The 21833-nt window shown below is 41.1% G+C and overlaps 1 protein-coding gene across 1 annotated transcript in view; it reads right to left on the bottom strand.

Annotated features, from left to right (window-relative positions):
- The window catches only part of LOC135450331 (von Willebrand factor D and EGF domain-containing protein-like), a 171261-nt gene extending 155138 nt beyond the window's left edge, over positions 1-16123 (bottom strand). The window contains exon 1 of the mRNA XM_064718392.1: positions 16030-16123. Coding sequence (XP_064574462.1) covers positions 16030-16123 — 94 coding nt within the window. The remainder of the gene's footprint in view (positions 1-16029) is intronic.
- Between the last annotated feature and the right edge of the window lie 5710 nt (positions 16124-21833).

The following is a 21833-nucleotide window of genomic DNA, read 5'->3' as shown; positions in this document are numbered from 1 at the left end:
AAAACTTTCTGGAGACCAAAAATGAGCATGATGCAAGAATCTCTCCCCCTACCCCAGGTTACTTGGGTGTGTTTAATGAAAAGAAAATGTCTGCATATGACTTCAGACACTGAAGCAGTGAAGCTGGAAGATTCTGGATCAGGGGATCAGAAAGCTCTGAGAGTTTTGAAAATATATTCTTGCCCTCACCCACTGCAGATTTGATTGAATGCTTACCAACCATGTTATTGTTTACAATATTTTACTCCTCTGATGCAAGTATTTTGAAACCTGTTATCTATTTTGTTATTTTATCATCAATTATTGAATTATTTGTTGGGGGAGGTTTATACATTCACCATCTCATCATAAATATCCTGGAATATAAAAATATCCAATTTTTACACTCTTCCTATGAATAAATTAAGTTGGATTTATGAGGCTTATGGCCTGTTCTTCCTCTGTTCTTTGGAGGGCTTTGTGAATGTGCAATGAGAGCTCTTATTTCTTATTATGGAATTTTATAGTCACCATGTAACTGGGTTAATACAAGAAGTATAAATAAGGACATGCATTTGCCTGTGAGATATTTGAATATGGAGAAGAGCATCTGAAGTTCAGAAAATATGAACTGAAGCACAGACTGTATATCTAACTCTGTAAATAGGAAGAGAAACTGTTTCAAGTGCTGAAAAAAGAATGGAGTGTGTGGGAATTGTCCCCTAGGAAAGGTAAAAAAGCCATTGGATTTTTATTTTTTTAAGCCATCGTGCTCTACTCTCCAACTACATTTTAGCAAACAGCCTCAGATGCTGCAGTTGCTCCCTCTCACCTGCTGGTCTCCTGCACAGACTTTCACAAAGTGAAAGGAAAGGCACTGAGAGCAAGAGAAGCTGGAAAGGATTAACAGCCAGGGTGCTTTGCCTTCCAATAGTTCCTCCTCTCTTTGGTCTACAGAAACTTGGGTGATGTCAGTTCATGCAGCCCGAGACCCAAACAATAACCCCATCCTACTTTTAAATAAATAGAGACGCACAAAATGCTCTTTTTATTAAAGAACACAGGCTAAATCCTGTGATTCTCCTGTGCCTGAGCAAAAATTATCCTCACTCATCCCTGCTCTGTGTTGTTGTCCTTGCCACAGCTGAATGCTCCAGAAGGATGCAGGCCATGCCCATGCACACAAAGGAGGGGATGGGGATGGAGCCAGCACAGCTGTGCCTAAAGAGACAGCAGCTGGACAGGACTGGGGTGGCCACCAAAAGAGACAACAGCTGAAAAACAACAAAAAATTATTTTAAAGGAGGCACAGACTAGCTGGCTTAAGTGAGAGGAGCAGGTGCTGGGTGTGGAGAGGAGAGATCGCCTGGGAAAGGAGCAGAGTGGGAGATGGGCAGGAGAAAAGAGAGTTTGTGCTTCACACAGGCTGGGGGAAAAGCCATTCCAGCAGCTCTGCAGCCTCTGGGCTGTGGCAGTAGAAGGCCATGGGGAAGGGGCTTGGCACAAGTGGCATTTTTGGGTTCCCTTCAAAGCAGAAAGTCAGGGGGGAAGCCAGCACGGGGCTGCTGCTCCCAAAGGGCTCCCAGCCCTCCTGGGCAGATTTCCTTCTGCTGCCAGCAGGATTGGCTGTGGCTGTCTGCAGGAATGGCACAGGCATGAGTTCATGGACAGGCTGACTCTAAACTCAGTGTTTGGAGTAGAGGTTCACTGCTCTTTGTGCAGCACTGTAGATGAGAACCTTTGTACTCCTTTCACTGTGATGGTGCTCACAGGGGTCTGAGGATGAGGGAAGAGATGAGGATCTGACTCCATGTTTCAGAAGGCTTGATTTGTTATTTTATGATATATATTATATTAAAACTATACTAAAAGAAGAGAAGAAAGGATTTCCTCAGAAGGCTAGCTAAGAATAGAATAGGAAGGAATGAATAACAAAGGCTCTGTCTCAGACTCTTTGTCCGAGCCAGCTGGGCTGTGATTGGCCATTAATTAGAAACAACCAACATGGGCCAATCACAGATGCACCTGTTGCATTCCACAGCAGCAGATGTCATTGTTTGCATTTTGTTCCTGAGGCCTCTCAGCTTCTCAGGAGAAAAAATCCTAAGGAAAGGATTTTCCATAAAAGATGTCCGCGACACTTTCACTGTTAAAAGACCCATTTTCCTTTAGCCCTAAAAATGAGTGCAACAGGTATTCAAAGCACAATGGGCACTTTATTCAAAAGGTTAAAAACCCACTCTGCTGTAAAGGAAAATGGTGATTTCCCTCTGTGCCTCAGTGCTGTACCCATCTTTGCTGCTCTAGGGTGTCAGAGGGAGAGCCAGGCAATTGTGCTGTGTTCTGCTTTGCTGTGAAATCCAGTCAGATTAATGAATCTGGGGTCCCTTGAGATTTGCATAATTTATATCCATGACTTGCTGTTTAAAGTGTTTTACAAAGTCAGGAAATAAATTGTAGGTTTTATAAAAATATCATAATTAAAAATTGACTTGTACTAAATATTGGCTCTGGGATTGTGTATGAAGTTCAAGTATGATGGATTGTTTTGCTCACTGAAAACTATAAAAAACCAGGAGAGACTTATGATGATAAAAAATACTTTTTTTTAGGTAGTCACATTATCAATCTTTATATTGAGCCAAATGCTGCTTGCATTTCTTCTGTGCATATTTTATTGACTGCATTGTGACCCATTGGGGAAGGACAGAAATATTTGTATTGCAGTGAAGAAATATTGTCACATACAAAATCAAACTGTGTTCTTTAACCAAATATAAAATTTCAGAAGACAGAAATGTCTTTAATATGACTTAATCACTCCAGATTCTGGCAACCTGCAATAAATTTTCTGCTATAAAAACAGAAGGGGAATTTTCTTGCCTTCCTTTGCCTTGGCAATACAGACATCAAGATGATGAATGTTATTTTTTCAATAGGTTGATTCAGGAGAAAAAAAAAAAGTAAAACCATGCAAGGGGAATCTGTGACATGTAAGGCTGATCTCAATGTTTTTTTAATGAAAATGAGTTTGAGGACAGCTGTTACAATGAAAAAATGAGCCAAGCTCTGTTCACTGTATGGCTGTTCTGTTCCTAGTGAAAATCAGAGGAGCTGGACAGGACCAACAGCCTTGAATTTCCCATGGTATTGCATGTTAAATAACACAAGTTTAAAATTAGACACACACTCTTCTATTTTCATGTGCAATCAAACCAAGACTCAATTGTTTGAGGAGGGTACAGAGACATGCAAAAGAACTGCTAAAAATGTGAAGTTCCACCTTGCTGCTATGATGAAGTTTTTAAAGGGTGATAAAGGTCTGGAATGGTTTGCCTGGGGACGTGGTGGAGTCCCCATCCCTGGATGTGTTTAACAAAGCCTGGATGTGGCACTGGATGCCAGGGTTTAGTTGAGGTGTTGGGGCTGGGTTGGACTCAGTCTTGGAGGTCTCTTCCAACCTGGTCATTCTGTGACTAGAGATGAAGCATGAAATGTTTTCCTACCCTTTTCCCTTGGAAAAAGGATGCCGGAAGAGACAAAATATCCAAGGAAAAGATTTGAGCAGGAGCTGGAGGGCAGCAGGTGGGATGAGGCAGGGCAGGAAGGAAGCAGAGACTCTGGACAGGGATGGGAGACACAGCAGCAGCAAAACCTTCTGCTAAAGCTCCTCTCACAGCCCTTGGCTTGATCAGAATGACTTTGCCACACAAAAATCTCCTGATCAAGCACTGAATGGTTTCCCTGGGGAGGTGGTGGAGTCCCCATCCCTGGGTGTGTTTAACAAAGCCTGGATGTGGCACTGGGTGCCAGGGTTTAGCTGAGCTGTTGGGGCTGGGTTGGACTCAGTGATCTTGGAGGTCTCTTCCAACCTGGTCATGCTGTGAATTCTGTTTGTGTGGGCCACAGTGTGAGATTGCAGGGGCAGAGCAGGGCTGGCTGGAGGCTCCTGCTCTCCCACCCAGCCCTTCCCTGGAGCACAGCCTGGAGCTCTCTCTCTCCTGCTGGATTTACTGCTCAGCAAGCTCTGCCTCTCAGTCATGGAATAGAATGGTCCGGCAAACAGGGACAGAGGCATCCTTCTGCTGCACCCTCATGACATAAATAAGCTTGAAATGAGTTTTGATCTCTATGTCAGATATCTGTGAAAATAAAAATTAAATTCTTCTCAACAGCTGCTTTTTCTCCCATTTTGCCATCCAATTCTTGTCTGTTTCACTGTCTTACTTCACTGAGAGCCCTGAGAGGAGGCAAAACAGGATGGGAATTTCTTTAAATAACAGCACTGAGTTGTGACGGTGTTCACAGGGGTCTCAGGTTGATGGAAGAGTCGAGGATCTGACTCCATGTTTCAGAAGGCTTGATTTATTATTTTATGATATATATTACATTAAAACTATACTAAAAGAATAGAATAAAGGATTTTCTCAGAAAGCTAGCTAAGAATAGAATAAGATGGAATGATAACAAAGGTTTATGGCTCGGACTCTCTGTCTGAGCCAGCTGACTGTGATTGGCCATTAATTACAAACAACCAACATGGGCCAATCAAAGATCCACCTGTTGCATTCTACAGCAGCAGATAATCAATGTTTACAGTTTTTTCTTGAGGCTTCTCAGCTTCCCAGGAGGAAAAATCCTAAAGAAAAGATTTTTCATGAAAGATGTCTGCAACACTGAGATCATGAGGCAAATATGGGCAGAGCTGTGTAAAAACTTATTGGTGATAAGCACATGATGAAAGTGTTCCCTTAAACCCTGGAGGCTGATTTTGGGCAGTGGCTGCCCCACAGATGCTGTTCTGCTGCTTGGTGCTGTCTGTGCCTGCCAGCTCACATTCCTCCCCAGCTCCACTTGGGTTTCAAATCAACAATCCCACACTGATAACTTTCCTGGGCCTTTATTTTCCAGTTCCCTGAATTATGGGCTAGTGGCAAAAATCACACAGATAAAATCTTCCTGATGCCTTATCTGCGTTCCAGAAGTAAATAACATGCTGGGTTTACTCTTGAACTCTCTCACAAAATGCATCACTAGGGGTCACCAGAAAGAAGCAGAACTTTTGTTATTTAACGTGGAATGCCTATGAATTTGTACAGTAGTTTTCAGCTAATCTTTTAGAGAAGGTAATTTAGTCTTCAAAAAGCAAGACAAATTATTTTTCTACAGACAACAAGTATTTCCTGCTAATGAAAATGCCATTGTAGAAGGCCTGCATGAAAAAAAAGAGAGTAAAAAAAAAGAAAGGTTTGTGTGCAATTCCTCACTCCCATAATTGCATGCTGATACTGAATGGACACTGTGATTTGAAATTTTACTCCAAGCTAAAATAAGATATTTGCCTTTCTAGTTTGGTAACCTGTGTCAGAATACTGGCTCATTTAGCAGTCTGAATTTTAATTTTTCAGCTGGGCTTTAACCATGCAGCAATGATTTGATTCTGATAAAAACTTACTACAATATCTGTACATTCCAAATTGTAGAAATACAGATTAAAGCTTTTCAGAATTTGTTCCAGCTCTTTGCTTGCAAATCTTAGAAAATATATCACTGAGGTGATGAGGACTTTACCCAAGGACAGTCTGCTCAGGTCAAAAGATTAATATTTTGGGATATTTTGTGAGAAAAGAGCAAAGATAACATGGGTGGAGTTCAGAAGGGATTTGAGAAAGAATGAAGAAAAGAACAATGAACTGATGCCAAGCGACATTCTTAGTGCTGAACAAAGGCAAAGTTTACCTGTGAATATTCAGCCAATGTTCAGTTTGGCTTTAACAAACATTAAGAACAAGTCAAGGGATCAATCTCTTTTTAAAATAGATGTATTTCTGCATTTTCCCCATGGCTGGATGCCTGTCACAGGAGAGGCTAGTGTTTTTGGGGGTGTTTGGATGTGCTGAGATCAGAGATCTGCCTGTGCACAGCCTGTGCTGCCATCAGTGAACATTCATGCAAATTCTCCCACACTTTGTCTTGTCCTCCTTCAGTTTGGGTAGAAATGACATTCTTTCCTCCTCCCTCCTTGAATGTATATATTTTACAGCTAATGAAAAAGCTCAGGAAATATAACTGTCCCTTGTATTGATTTTGCTTTTATGTAGTGCCTTTTCCCCAAATGGATGCCAGAAGGCACTCTTAAAATCAAACTATATAGAACAATAATTTCTACCAGAATGGAAAAACATGGCAGCAGCTTAACAGAGCACTTTAGTGCTAGGCAACACTTTAGGAAATGAAGGTGGCTTTAAAGAGCAGGAATAAGCTCGTGGCCTTGAAAAAGTTATTGGAAATGAATAAAGAGCAAGATCAAGAGCAGCCTCTAATCCACAGCTGCCCACTCTGGATACAGGGAATATATTTCCAGCCCCTTGCTCAGAGCCTCTGATATTAGGAAAGGGGTGTTCCCAGGAATATCTTATAGACTGAAATGTTATTTAAGTTATGAGGGCTCTTAAGATGTCAGGTTTCAGCTCATGTCAGAAATAAGCCAGGAACCCCCAGCCCTTCACACAGAAATTGCACCAATACATCCCTGTCTGCTGTGTGCCTGCTGCCCCAGCTCCAGGAACCTTCCAGAACATCCCAAATTAAGGAATCCCGTGCCCTAAGCAAAATGATGCTCTTTGTAAAATAGAAATCAGGTTCTCTTTATCCCTTTTTCTTCATGCAAAATATCTAGTTACCTTATGCCTTCCCTTCAGCATAAAAGAATAGGGAGTGCAGGATAGTCCGTGGCTTTCTTTTGGCATAAAAGGACCTCTGATTAAAACAAAGAAGTTGAAAATTTGTGTTTTAAAGCATTGCTTCCCAAGCACAAATGAACATAAATCACTCCTTTCTGCATTGCTGGGGACTCACAAACAAGCATCATTACTAAAATTGAAATGTATTGCCCCTTTTATTCAGCTTGTTCATTTTTCTGAAAAAAAATAAAAAGTATGTTGTGGTTAGAGCTGGTCAGGAATTTTAAGTGTTGCTTATTTTACATGCTGGTAATGAAATTTTTTATAGAAATTTGAATACAAATTTTGTTGTTGGTGAAGGTTTTATGTTAGGAAAGGAAGAATTTGAAGGCTCAGGTACTTTAGCATGAGGTTTGACCAAAATAACATGTATTGATCAATTGATGATTAGTCTATTTACTCATCTAACTATGCCAGAACTGCTTTATTATTTTTTATAAATAGTATATATTCATTATATTATAGAATGATTGAGGCTTCTGTCCATCACAGGTATTTATACGTTTACTGCACACAGGGACACTGGCACCAAAGCCCTCATTTCAAGATGTATTTAATTGCTAATAGAAAGTGAAGCAGTTCAGATAAGATCTTCTCTGTGGCATAATCGATGGAGCAGCTCTGAGGGCACCTGTCTGTGACAGAAGAGATTGATCCAGTTGTTCCTGTATCCTCAAACACAACATCTGTCCTGTCAGCAGTGATCAACAAAATATCAGTTAACACTTTGGCTTCTCCTGGTTATGTCTCAGTGGAAAAATATTCAAATTTCCAAATGTTTGCAGTTGTCTGCAGCAATCAGACAGAAGAAAAGCTCTCTGTGTGGACCAGCAGTGGTTGCTCCTGCTGAAGCAGGAGCTCTTTGGGCAATCACATAAGCTGTAATAATGCAGATAATCACAGTGAGGAGCTGGGCTGTAACAGCAGTGATGGAATTCAGAGGCAAAACCCCCCTTAATGGGTGGATTTGTGATTTGTGAGGTTTATTTTTTGTGACTGTAATTTTTCTTGCAGCATTTCTGCAGCACTAATTGCTGTGCTTATTGCATGGAGCAGGGATAACTCTGGAGGCCAGAGGGATGTTCCCTGTCCTTAGGTCCCCACCTGTGCCACCTTTTTTAGGATTGCAGTATTTTAGTTCCATACTCAGTTTAGCCCCATTGAAAACAACCTAAAGTTGTCTTCTAAGGGTCTTAAAAAGTAAAACCTGATGCTACCACAAACCCCAGATTTTTGTTTCCAGAGCTGGTTGTTTTCCAGCTAATCAGGTACTTAGGGGTTCTGCCTCCAGCTTTTCTGAATGGTAAAGAAGCTCCTGCCTTATTCCTACACGGTTTTTTGCCCTTGTGAGGGTTTCTGTGCCTTGGGACCAGGGTGGGGCTGACCAAGGACAGCTCTCCAGGTCCCCTCACATCCTTCCAACACCTCATGGGGGTGCTTGGTATTCTCAGGAGGAAAGCTGCAAGCCCAGATCTAAGACAGAAGATGAAGTTGTTTGGAAACAGCAGATGGATAACGTTGTCAGAGGTGCATTAATGAGAGAAAGTGTCTCCACACCCATGCAGAGTAGAGGTAATAGCAAACAGAACAGGAAATCTTCGTGGACAGCAGATTTTAGGAAGCAGCAGGAATAACTGTGGGGGATTTTCATGATGAAGATATCAGTTATTGGGGAAAGGCAGAGAAGCAGCGAGGGACTGGGGTGGGCAGGAAGCAGATTTATGATTTATGTCAGAGCTGTTTGCACTGTGAGGCAGCAATCATGTCAGGAGGAGCAAGGAGTTGTGAAATCCCTCTGGGAGATGCAAGGGCTGTGCAGGGATTGCCTGCAGCCCCAGCCCAGCTCTCCTGAACACATCAGAGCTGAGAGCCCAAAGCCTTCACACCAGGACAGGGCTTGAGCCAAACCTCATCCTGAACACATCCAGCACTGAGAAATTCCATGTGCTCTGATCCCCAAGGGAATAGCAAAGCTTCCTTGAGCCCTGTGAGGGCATTTGCTGAGCCCACAGGGGATGGCACAGCCTGTCCTGCCCTGAACCCACACACAGCGAGGGCAGGGGGAGCCAAGGGCATCTTTGCTCCAGCCTGGGAATGCTCTGAGCCACTCCAGCTCTCCCAGGGAATTTCTGCTCCATGATCAATTGGAAAAAAATAAACCTGGCAAAAGACTGAAAATTATCTGAAACTGGAGGGTTTGTATATTTAACAGTTGTGAGTTAAAGGATAATATGGCAGAAAAGGATAATAAAGGATAATATGGGGATAATATTTCCCATATTAAAGGATAATATGGGAGAAAGGATAATATGGCAGAAAAGAAGCCCAAATGCTCCAGGAAGTTTATGGGATGTGGGTGTCTGGCACTCACAAGACTCTGTTGGATGCAAAAACTTCTGGGCTGGCTAAGGGAAAAGGATAGATTTCTTAGACCTTTATCCTGCCTTTTACATGTTCAGAAAATCAAATATCCATGTATTTTAGCATTTGAAGAGGGATTCCAGGTACAATGGGATAGGAAATAGCCTTCTCTTCATTTTCCTTCTATTTCTTGCAGAAGGAAACCAACAAATTAACTATATTTCATCCTGTTTATGTCTTTGTTGCCAGCTTTAATCTTAAGATCTTATAGAAAAAACAGAGCAAATGGCTTTGTGAATTTTTATACATTTTTTTCCTCTAGTCCATTAAGAAAAGAGCTGATGATAAGGCAGCCTGAGTGAATCAAAGCATCTGTGCTGTGCTGTTGAGGGAGGCTGAGTCACAGACATGGAGTTTTATAGCAAGCCTACGGATGATTGTAAAGTAAATAATTGGGGAAAGGGACAAAGAAGATTAATGTAATCTCTGAATCATGTTGGTGAATTGGTCTGATCTGGTACCTGGACCTGATCAACAAATAACACATCCGATGGATGCAGTGAAGTCTAATATGCTAATTCTAAAGACATTTTTAATTATTAAGTTATGACTTACAAAACATTACCTTAGGTGTTAAATTAGCCACTGCCTCAATTTTACCTTCCTTTGCTCTTCATACAGACCTGCAGGTGATATCAGGATATCAGTGAGATGAAATTCCATGAAAAGTTTGCATGATGGTCAAACATCAGCAAAATACAATCTCAATTGGAGATGGGAAGGAAGAAAGTGTTCACATAAGTCAGGCTCCTTTCTGTGAAGGAATTTTCTCATTCAGATCCAGAGTAATTTTTCATATTTACCATTAAACTCATTAGAGAGCTCTTCAGAAACTTGTGAGAACTCTCTTGTCTTTGTATCATCTTCTAGATTTATTTTTGTTTCACAGATTTTGCCTTATGAGACAAATTGAACATAAGTTGATCAGCCATTTAAAAAATGCAGAGAAAGACTGGGAGATGTTTTGCCTCTTCTTATTAGAATGAGGAGGAGGAAAAATTGGGGCACCATCCAGTTTTGTATTCCAGATACCTAGCAAGGAAGTTTTTCTACCTGTGGGCAAAAATAACTTTTGGACAAGTTCTCCCTTCCAGAGCCAGGTATATAAAATTACAGAACTCAGAGGTGGAGGGTTTTTTGTTTGTTGTTTAGTTTGGTTTTTGTTTTGTATTTTTATTTGTTTTGTTTTTGGAAGGTTTTTTGGGGTTTTTTTGGTTTTTTAAATGGCTTAGTGGTAAACCAATGGGCTAAAAGAGTACTGGCTGCCAAGAGAATATATTGGATGTATTTTGAGATCACTTGAAGATTTTCTTTGGGTGCCTTTCTTGCTCTTGCTTTTTTTGTTTGATTTATATAATCATGGTTAAGCTTCTATTAACCAAATTCATAGGAATTGTGTTTTGATAAAGTTGACCAGTGTGTGCATATAAATGATGGGATGTGATTGGGATACCTGCTTTAAATTTAACTGTTTCCCAAAGTTATGATGACAGAGATTTCACAGACAGGGGGAAGAGCAGTGGCTGCTGAAATGATTAACAAACACTTCAGGAGGGGACATTTACTGAAGCAGTCAGCACACAAAGCTGCCAAGGGACAGTCGAGTTGTAAAACACTTCAGCTACCGCAGGAGATGCATTACATTATTGTGGTAAGCAGATAATTTGCTATCCAGCTTTTGGAAGCTGCTTTGCAGGGAAAAAAAATAAAAATAGGGGAATAAGCAAACTTCTTCTCAATCGATGAATTAATATAAACCCAGCAAAAGGAGCAGAGCAGACTACTACAATCCCTCAGCTATATTAGGCAATCAATTTTTTTTTCCCTTTCAATATGTAGAATATTCCCTGGTGGCTCCCTGTGGATGCCATGCAGTGTGAACACAGCAATCAAAGAAATAGACATCAGAATAATCAAAATAAGATGTGTCAGAAAGAAGCAAATGAGTCTATACTCTCATTAAGTAAATCTCCTAAGAGCTTAACGTAGAAAACTCTTCCCAGAAAAGCTGTACAAACAATTGCCTGCACTAACACATGGCTTTAGTGCTGTTTCAGAGACAGATAAAAATATTCTTCAATCTAATCCTTGTTTTTTCAGATTTCACCACAAATAATCTCTACCTGAGGCAAAACACTTAATGTAGCTGTCACAGTGACATTAATAAAGGTCATAACTAAAGGTAAAATATGCTACTTTGAAAAAAAGCTTCAAAATCTTTAAACAAGCAATGTGCTGCAAACCATGTTAAAGACAATATCCATTTCTGCAGACAATATCCATTGCATTGGACCGGCAATGTCCAAACTTCATCCAGGTAGTAAATACCAAAAAGTCAGTACAAATCTTCCAGGGAAACAAAGTTTTAGACAAAATCAGTAATCTGGCTGCCTGGAGGACTTATCCCAGCAAAAAAATTCAAAGAGATGAAGTACAAACCCAGTCCAAAATCAACAAAATGGTATTTCCACAATGTTCCCAGCCTTTTGAGGCAGCAAGCTTATGGCACAAAAAAAAAAGGGATGAAATGTATTAAAAGAGCCATTTCCAAAGCCTGAATTATTTTAGTACACCACAGAAGTGGTATAGGAAGAAGTAGAAACAATTGGAAAAGAAATTCTGTCTCTAATGAAGCTAATTCAGGATTAAATTTTCCTTCTGCTCTCCTACTGTAGTTGTATGATAAAGAACTTACAGCATTTTGGGAGGCAAATGGATCATTTCTCATTGAAAACAATGGGAATTTTGGGGGGAATTTCAATTACTGGCCACCTAAAACCTGCTAAGCAGACTAAAACCTACCAGAAATACTTTGTGTCCCCTCGAGTTTGTGTGTGGCCATTTGACTTAGGCTTTACAGGGAGGGTGGCGAGGGGCTGAGAGTTTTTATTGACCCCAAATTTACAGTTTTTGTGCAAGTTCTGAGCCCTGCCAGAGCTGATGGGGCTGGGTGGTGACTCCTGGGACCCCTCTCAGCCTCAGCAGAGGGTTTTGCTCCTGACCTTGAGGCAGTGCAGGTGCCCATGCCATCAGGGAGGCAGAGGGATGATGCTCCCTCTCTGCAGGGATCTGTCTTGTCAGCTCAGCAGCAAACACTGATTTGTCTCCACTCCTATCGATTGCCAGGGGAGCTGGATGTGCACAATGCTTCTTCAGGTCTGGCATCCTGAGACAAAATAACTCTGAGGAACTGGACCATTAAAGAAAACATTTTGGCTATGGATGTCCTATACTGTTATGAGCGGTGTCTCATAAATTGATTCTCAATTTTAGCACAGGGCAGAGTAGTAAATGGCTGCTAAGGGGTTTAAACAGCTTACACATTTGCAGGATAATGGGAAATAGACAAATCCTTGGGAGATGCAGATGAGAGACAGCCCTCTCACACCAAGCATATCTTTGAGCCTGTATAACTTTGAAGACAATCATTAATTTTTATCAGAAGTTTAAAAAGCAAATGCGTGAGCAAAAAAATATTTCCCTGAAAAGTTCAAACTCAAAAATCCAATAGTGGCACAGCTGTACAGATCAAGAGAGTCAAAAAATGAAGGTGACAGAGGTTCCCTCACCCCTAGACTGCAACAGTGCCCAGTTTTGCCTTCCTTATGAATGAACTTTCCCTGAAGTGGCACAGCCCTTGTCCTTCAGGCAAAAAGGAACAAAAAAATATCAGCAAGCAGAAATCAGTGTGCAGCCCTTGCTGCCCTTTGACAGCACAAAATCAGATAAATTCAGATTTCTATCTTAGTTGAAAAAATACAAACTGGCTTAATTTGGGCCAGTGGCTTGATCTGGTGGGTGGCAGCCCTGGCCATGGCAGGAGAGTTGAAACCAGGTGGTCTTTTAGGTCCCTTCCAACCCAAACTGTTCTGGGACTCCATGATAATTCCAGACAGTGAGGTCATAGTGGTATTTGATATTGAAAAAATGTAAAAAGAGGAAAATAAAATATTAGCCTGTAAACAACTTTTGATGACTAAAACTAATGTTGGGAGAGAAACATATGGTAAAGGTTGTTCCTCTCCCTGGTTACTATTTTGTTGGCATGGCCAGGGCTCTTGGCTCTACTTCCACAGGAAAGCATGCAGTGGGTTGTTGTTTGCTTGGGAATGTCTGCTGTGCAAAGCCAGGGAGGCAGATTAATCCCAGGGCTATTTCCAGAGGCACAGGAATGGTCTGACCAGACCCACTTGATCCCTGCAAGCTGTTTCCAGGGATTGCAGATCCTGGGGTGGTCAGACCCCTCTTTTCTCAGGGACCCTGAGGTGGAAGAAGCCCTGGGGCTCCAGGGAGTTGCTGGAGATCTGTGTGGAATGTCTGAGCCTGACCAAGGGATGGGAGAGTTTGTCACCTGTGGCAGGTACTTGAAGCAGGTGAGGAAAGTCCTGAATAGTTTGATTGGTTCCTTTTGGAATACTCATGGGGAAATGCCTTCTGAGCTCCAGCAGAGTTTTGTTTCCAGGATGGACAGCCCATGGCACTCAGGTTTTACAGCAGAAGCTCACAGTGAAATCATGGGCTGCTTGTGGGTAGAACACAAAGCAAATTAGATATTCTGATTTCCATTTCACTCCTGTACAAAGCAAGACCAGGACTCATGTAATTGCAAGACATACTGAGTGGTTTTTGCAAGTGGTTTTTTGCCTATTTCCATTTTAACTATTTTCCATATTTTGACTATTTCCATTTACTTTCTTAAATAAATTAGACCACTTGGGTCGCTGGAAAATACACCACCTTTCCATGCTGGCTGTAGGCACCTGCCCTTCCCCTGGCACCATCCTCTCTCTTCTCTTTCTCCACCTCTGGATTCGCTCAAATTTCTTCTTGTGTGTTTCAGAGTTGAGGGAAACCCACAGGAGTCAACTTGCAAACAATTAATTGTAGCTGAGTTTACTACATATGTAACACCTTGCAGTGAAGCCCCAGTGGATTTTGGGAGTTTCAAGGGTACCTTTGCAGGAAACTCATATCCAAATTAAAAACTTTCTCAGCTGTACATTATGAAAAGGCTCCAGAGGGGATGGGGAGAAATTTCTTTTTGCTGGTGTTGTTACAAGCAACTGTTTTAAGATAAATGTTTTTCTGTAAGATACCACTGTAAAAAAAAATCTATTGCCTTTTTCTCTTGACTGACTTATTTACAGAATTTCATCTCAGAAAAGTCTGACAAGCTGTGCTGTGTCAGCCCTCCCACATCTGTGATTCACTGAGTTGCTTTTGTCCCTGATGCTTAGTTCTGTAATAGAGAGCAGCTATGGGTATTGCTGGTAATATTTTTGTGTTTCTCAGTCATGGGATTTAATGTAAAAACCCAAATATTGAGAATTCCCTCATTCACAGTGAGCTTCATTACCTAAATTAAGAGTGCAGAAGATTATAAAGTTCTTCCTTAGTCTTTAAATTACTTTTTCATAATCTTTTTTTTTTTTTTCAACAAAGCATCTGCAAAGAGCTCTTTGGTCAGATCTTTCTTATTCACCATTAAATTCTTATGGGATTAGTAGGTTTATTAGAGTACAGAAGTAAACAGCATATGGCTCTGTTAATATCCTTGTAATTTCACAGCCCAATCTGTCAGCATGGAAACTTTTTTGAGCGGTTCCATTTACTCCAAGTTCACTTTATAGAAAAAAAACCCACACAACAAGCCTGATTAATCCTTCTGCATCACCTAAGAGACAGCACAATACTTAATTCCTTTGTGTTCCCAGTTTAATAAGTGTGTCCATACATATTACCTGCAGCAGGAAAAGTACAGTGGCAAATACAGTTACTTAGTTACCAGGAGTTAAAAGGTCCTTTCCCCCTGATGAAAAGCCTGTTCTATCTGATAAGTTGCTGCTACACTCCATAAAACTGGCAACCCTTCAAAAGGTTTCAGAAATTAAAGGCATTGTTTGAAGATAAAGGCGATAAGGTCATTTGCTTTGAGTTCAGTCCTGGAGAACTTTCTGGGTGACCCTTTGATATTCAAGTGAGGAGAGCTCCAAATTGTTTTATCTTCATAGAGCTAATGAGGGCTGGCTGACAGTCACTGCCAGGACCAGTTGGGACTCTGCTGGAATTAAATACTGTAAAATATTGCAACACATTTCCTTTAAGGGGGAGTGCCTCTGCAGAGTTTGCCAAGGCTGAACCCATAATCACTCACAGCACTACGCCCTTTGCTTTTCTCAGTTTCTTTTATTAACTCAGTTTTCACTAGCTGAATAATGTCTAACATGATTCTCAATGTATTTTTGTGTTCAATTAATAAAGCTGTATAAACAAGCCACACATGTGAAATGTATGTCCCCTTCAAACTCACAAGACTCACATTAATGTGTACAGTAGTAGAGAAATTACTCAAGAACTTTTTATTGCTAGAGGCTGTAGAGCTGTGTATGATTATTACATGTGTAATTAACTAATCTATAATGTTCCTCTGATATATGGTGTATATAATTCTTTCCTAAAGGAATAGAATGTTATTTTAAGCCTTTTTATTTTCTTCTTTTATGGTTTGTTTCATTTATTCCATTTATGGGAAAATGTTATGTATACTCCTTAAATAATTTTACTTTTTTTTTCTCTAGTAGGAAGTAAGAATTTTCACAGGTTTTAAATTTTTTTTGTTAAAAAAAAAATGTAGCAAAGAAAAGGGAATGTCCTGTAATGATCAATATACATTGTGAGCTTGGCTTTCACTGTGACCTTCTTCATTACTTCAGTTGTTTATTTTAACCTTACTCCCATCCTATTTCAGAGACTTTCCAATAATGGCCCCCTGTCACTCTAACCCACATTCAGAAGTAAATGTAAACAAGATCATCTCAGTTTCGAACACACACAAACTCTATCCCCCAAACACCCATCAGGTAATTAAAAAGCACAAAATCCTTACCTAATATCGCTGACTCAGCACTGATGGCCAGCAAGGGAATCCAGCAGAGGCAAACGAGCTGGAGATGCTGATGGGGAGGAAGGAGTTGCTGCATAGTGTCCAGGGCAGCTTTTATCCCTGCATCTGCACTTGCTTACAAGTGAACTTTTGAAGTCCTAAACTTTGCAGGAAAAGCCATCAGCCCGCCTGCCTGTATATTTTTTTTCCCCCTCCCCGCCTTTCTTTCATTCTTTCTTTTCAATGCACTCTCTTGGAGAGGGCTTGCTGTGTCATTAATGCCAGAATTTCCAGGAGGGAAGCCCTCCAGCCACACACACACCCACTCACACACAGAGCACACATGTCCCTGCAGCTGCTGTGCTGCAGCTGCCTGGATTTGTCCCTGAGCTCCAGGACAGGCTGAGCCTCTCTGGGAGAGCTGATCCCAAAGGAGCTGGGGCTGGGAACGTGCTGCTCCTCAGGGTTTGGAGCAGCCAGCACTGAATGGAGATCACTGCAGTCACAGCTGAGCAATGAGAGGTGTTTTCAGTGTCACCACAGCAGCCAGAGTGACAGAATGGAGCAGAGAAGCAAAGAATCCCATCACTCAGGTTGCTCTGGTGCCTTTAGGATTTTAGCTTTTATATTTTTCATATATCTGTAATCCTGCAGCTCTTTAGTGTACAGCTCTGAACTCCATCCCCTGTGTCAGTTGCTGTCTTCACATTTTGGTCAGACACAACAATTCCGATCTAGGCTTGAGAACCAAGCACCTTCCTGTCTCAGGCCCTGAGAGATGCAAACAAAAGGGAGTTAGGGGGGGAGAAAACTGGGGCTAAATAACTTCATTACCTGAAGCTGTAATTGGAAGATTAACCCTCAATATTCAAATGGTCCAAACTTCTAAGAAAACCCATGACCCATGGTCCATTCTGGGTGTAGCCCCTGGGGCGGTTTCATCTGCCCAAAATGTACATGGAGGCCTTTCAATAAATACAACTACTTTTTATTCTCTTAATTTTGTCTGGCCTCTGCTTTAGGTAGCCCCAAAAAGGCTTCAGCACCATCACATTTCTCTGAAGTTTTGTCTCTCAAGGGACCCTGTTGCTGCCAAATGGTTCCTGCTTTTATTCAATGTGAACAGAGTTTATTGTGTGACAATGCAGTTCCCACCTTAATGCAAAGCAAGATGAATTTGCTGTTGAATTGCATTTTATACTCTGATATTTACACTCATAGTGTTTTATTTAGAAAATATTGTATCCCCACCCACTGCTCAGTGTTTTCCATACCTGCCAGCACTCCTTTTCTTTGACTTGTCAAGTTTATCGTGTCTGCTTGTTTAAGTGAAGATATTGTGAATTATCTGATAAGAAAATATTATGCAAGACTGTAAACATTCCACACAAATCACTGTGAGGAGCATTTCATGGAAAAGCACACACCAAGCCATTAAAAATATTTTGCAGTATAGCCATGGAGTTTCAAAAGTTGTTCATTTGGCTTAACTACAATGCTCAAGGAGTTTATTCTTGGATTTCTTGAGGAAAAAATAGGTTACTTAAGAAGAAATTTCTAAATCTTTGTTCCTAATTTTGATTTTGGATTTTGCTGTTATAGAATGGTTTTAGCAGTCTCATTGGATTAGCTATCTTGCAGGCCTGACTTGTAGCCCTTTGGGAGTCTTTGGAAGTTTTTTCCATTTATTTCACTGATGTTTAGATTATATCCTTCAGGATCACCAAGACTCCAAGTCCAGTATTTCTGATATTTTTTTAATAAGAGATCTCTGTCTGTTTCCTGTAAATGGAAAAAATAATTTGTTTTTAACAGTACACAATATTTAATTTTCTATGGCTTTCTCTGCTAATGTTTGAATTTATCTGTGGCAGTTTCTGTGCACTGGTAGGGGTCCAGTGTGGATTTTGATTCTTAAGTTTTGGCCTAAAAGGCACAGCTCTGAAATCTGTTGAAGGGTGAGATTTATCCTTGCCAAAATATTGGTAATCAAAACCAGTTTCCAACAAAGAGAGTTTTCCAATGTCTCTTTAGTTGTCTGTTTACAGAAAAAAAAAAAAAAAAGGAAAAAAAAGTAAGTGGAAGGTATTCAGGGCAATAGGAGAAAAGGGAAAATTTTGGAGACTTTCTTATTCCCTTATCTGTGTTCTCCCTTTTAATGAAAGGGAGCCTTTGAGGGTGGTAAAGATGAAATTGAAGCTTCCCATTGTCTCAAGTAGGAATTTTCCCTGGGCTGGATATGGCTCCCTTCATTTCAGGAAGACAAACAATGGCAATACCTCAGAAAATGAGATATTTCCCATTATCCCCATCCAGGATAAGACCTTACAGAATTCAGAAAAAAAGAATGACACTGGTTTCTCCTTTCCCCTCAAAAATGTCCTAAAAAAAACCAAAACAGTGAAACTAAAACCATGAAGAACCTGCATAAAAATATCAGAAAATATTCTCACAGTTTCCACAGTTCTTAACCTGAATAAGAGGAGAACCTGAAACTCCATAGAAGATTGGTGTAAAGTGTGGGCAGTGGATGCTTGGAACAATTCTCTCCTGACACCATTCCTTCTAGTATTAAATGAATTTTCAATGGTGGGGATGGATATATTGAAGTAAAACAAGCCAAAAGTCACAGCTGGGAGCTGCCAGCAGCATTTCAGACTCAGCCAAGAATTGCCTGATGGAGACACACATTGGGTACTCAAATGTGTTCACTTTGTAAGAAGGAGGCAGAGTTTGCCTGAACATCCCTCTGGCATGCCAGAGTGGGGATGGGCTGGCTCTGCAGGGAGGATGGAGCAGCCTGGGGGAGCAGCAGAGAGGGGAGGAAGGCTGGAGGAAGAGGATTAAAAGCAACAATCTTTGCCTTTTTCTTCAGACACAGGACTGAGTGTCAGGATGGAAGAGAATGATAACACAGTGATAAAAATGCAAACACATAAAAGCTTCCAAAGATGTGGCTGCCTGACACTGTGCTCCAGGTGTGAGATGCTCAGGCTCCAGAGTCAGTGTAGGAGGTTTGAGCGGCCCACAGAGGATCTGGGTTACAGAGGAGTGCTGAGAGATGGATCCCATCCCTCACATGTTTTCTGAAGGTCAGGGAGAAGCATCCTTCCACTTGGGCACCCCCAGGAAGGAAAGGAGAGGGGAGTTTCATGTTCTGCTTCTCAAAAAGTGTGGCTGGCAGTTTCCTTTTGCACTCCAGCCAGCAGGCAGCTGTGCAATCCTTTATTTCCTTCTGCTTCCTATGAGGAATACCCTTAACATGAGGCTGTCCCCTGGGGTGGCTTTCTAGGCAGAGAAGAGATTTGTTATTCACAGGTGACACAGAGAGCATGACCCTGCCTGTACACACACGTTCCTAGTAGGACAGTGTTCTTCAGAGGGAAAAGATGTCTTCACTATAAAGTTTTTTTTGCAAGTCTGAATTTACACATTTCACTTGATAGAACTCTCCTCTGTCCATTTCTGTTTGCTTCTTTTTGGTATTTTTTTTTTCCACCTGACTGAAAATACCTGCCAAGTCCAGTGACAAGAAATAAACTCACTGTGCCCCCAGGGCAATCCCCTCTCTGTTGGTATGGGCTGGCAGTGTCCTCTGATTATTCCAGTCCTTTCTACAGCTCCTGAGCAGAAAGAAAGTTTGGCATAATGGATTTTGACTGAGTCCCAGCACCCTTCTCACCAAAGGATTTTCCTAACAGGGATGAGAAGAGGATCAGTTCTGGGATTCTCTCTCCCTATTTCTTTTAGTCACCTTTGTCCATATATTTTAGAGAGATGTCAAAAATCTTAGGATCCCCAAAGTGCAGTATTCAAACCTCTTATTAGCCAAAAAAACCTGCTCCTTATCTCTTACCTGAGGATTGCACAGATGACATGGAATGGGAAGAAATTCATCTGAATTTATGCCCACTTTGGGAAAATACACAGTGGGCATACAGTGATTAGAGTTTGCGTTTCCTCTGTTTTATGTACAGAATAAAGCATTGCTGGTTCTTCAGAAAATAATGCCAGGAGTACTGTATGTAATCTAGAGGACCAAGTTCTTCATTTAAGTGAGAACTAGTTGTGATTTTTAGGGTAATAATTCATTACACATGAGCATGTCCTCCTTCTCAGAGCTCTGGGGTTGCAGAGAATGATTTCTACATTAGATCATTTGGTGTGTTTTTCTTCCAGCTCCTAATTCCCTTGTGAGAGGGAGAACTCTTTTAGAGAATCACTCCTCATTAGCCAGTGAAGAAAAATGCAGGACTTCAGACTTTAAATACAGGAACCTCATGATCATCTCCAAGCTTTTTCAGAGTAGCAAGAGCACGAATGCCTGGGCTCTGGGACAGCATAAATGCACCTATTAGAGGCAATAAATCAGCTCCTTGTAAGTGCAGTGCCCCTTGGCATGGACCAAGGTAGGCTGTGCTCCCTGACCTGACCTGGAGCCCTCCCAGCTCTGGCAGAGCAGGGCAGGAGTCTCTGTTTCTCTCTCCTCACTGTTTTGCTGCTCTGACCACCCTGAACTTCAGCTGTGCCCTTATTAACTCTGCAGAGTGTCCCCTCAGTGCCCTTCTTGGATGGCACCACTGCCAGGTGCCAGGGCACAGCCAGGACTGACACGTGTCACAGACATCTTTTATGAAAAATCCTTTCCTTAGGATTTTTCCTCCTGAGAAGCTGAGATGCCTCAGGAACAAAATGTAAATAATGGTTATCTGCGGCTGTGGAATGCAACAGGTGCATCTGTGATTGGCCCATGTGGTTGTTTCTAATTAATGTCCAATCACAGTTCAGCTGGCTCAGACTCTGTTCGAGACACAAGCCTTTATTATTCATTTCTTCTTTTTCTATTCTTAGCTAGCCTTCTGGTGAAATCATTTCTTCTATTCTTTTAGTATAGTTTTAATATAATATATATAATAAAATAATAAATCAGCCTTCTGAAACATGGAGTCAGATCCTCCTCTCTTCCCTCATCCTCGGGCCCCTGTGAACACCTTCACAGGCATGTGGATTATTCATATCAGTTCCTTATTTAATGGAAAACCCCAAATTGTTGCAGAGATGTCAAAATAAATCACATTGCAATTTGCCTCTGCTCCAGAGTGCCCCAAGACATGTCTGAGAAGGGTTGCTGTTGCTCAGCAGCTCAAACCCAAAAATGATTATTCTGTGGGAAGAGATTGGCAATTACCAATTATCCATAAAGAGTACATTCTTGTATAAACTATGTGTATTGGAGCTGGCTGGTGATTTCCCATCAGAATCCATTTTCACAAAAGCATATGATTTCCACAAAATCTGTATGAAAGACTGAATTCCTTCTATCAGGGATTGCTTCAGCCTCTGCAAACATAATTTATTGTGCAACTTAAGTGAAATAGATACATGATAAAATAACCAAACAAACTACATTTTGATCCTTCTTCTGCAAAATTAATATTAATGACTATGGAAGTGTTATTGAAGCACTTTGCCTCTCCTCTCTAAGTCTTGAACTTATTTTGTCCTAATAGCAAAAGAAAGAGTAAAAGAAATGGCTCCTCACAGCCTTCACGCAGTCACTAATGCTCAGGAAATTTTCTGGCTGAATTTTCCTACTGAGTGAACTTTCCATTTAGGAATGAATTTCCTTTGAAAAGGCAGCAGAAAGACATTCCACAGGAGGTTTTCATCAGCATCAGCAGTGGAAAGGCATGAAGTGGAAAGGTGTTGCCCATCCCTTGAACCATTTCATTCAGCCTTTTTCCTTTTCTTTTTTTGAAGAAAACAAAACTCTCCAGGGCTATCTCTTCCTAGGAGTTCCAGCCAGG

This window comes from Zonotrichia leucophrys, chromosome 7 (assembly GCF_028769735.1).
Source record: "Zonotrichia leucophrys gambelii isolate GWCS_2022_RI chromosome 7, RI_Zleu_2.0, whole genome shotgun sequence".
NCBI classification, from domain to species: domain Eukaryota; kingdom Metazoa; phylum Chordata; class Aves; order Passeriformes; family Passerellidae; genus Zonotrichia; species Zonotrichia leucophrys.
The sequence above is the reverse complement of the archived record's forward strand: the minus strand, read 5'-3'. Positions and strand labels throughout refer to the sequence as shown.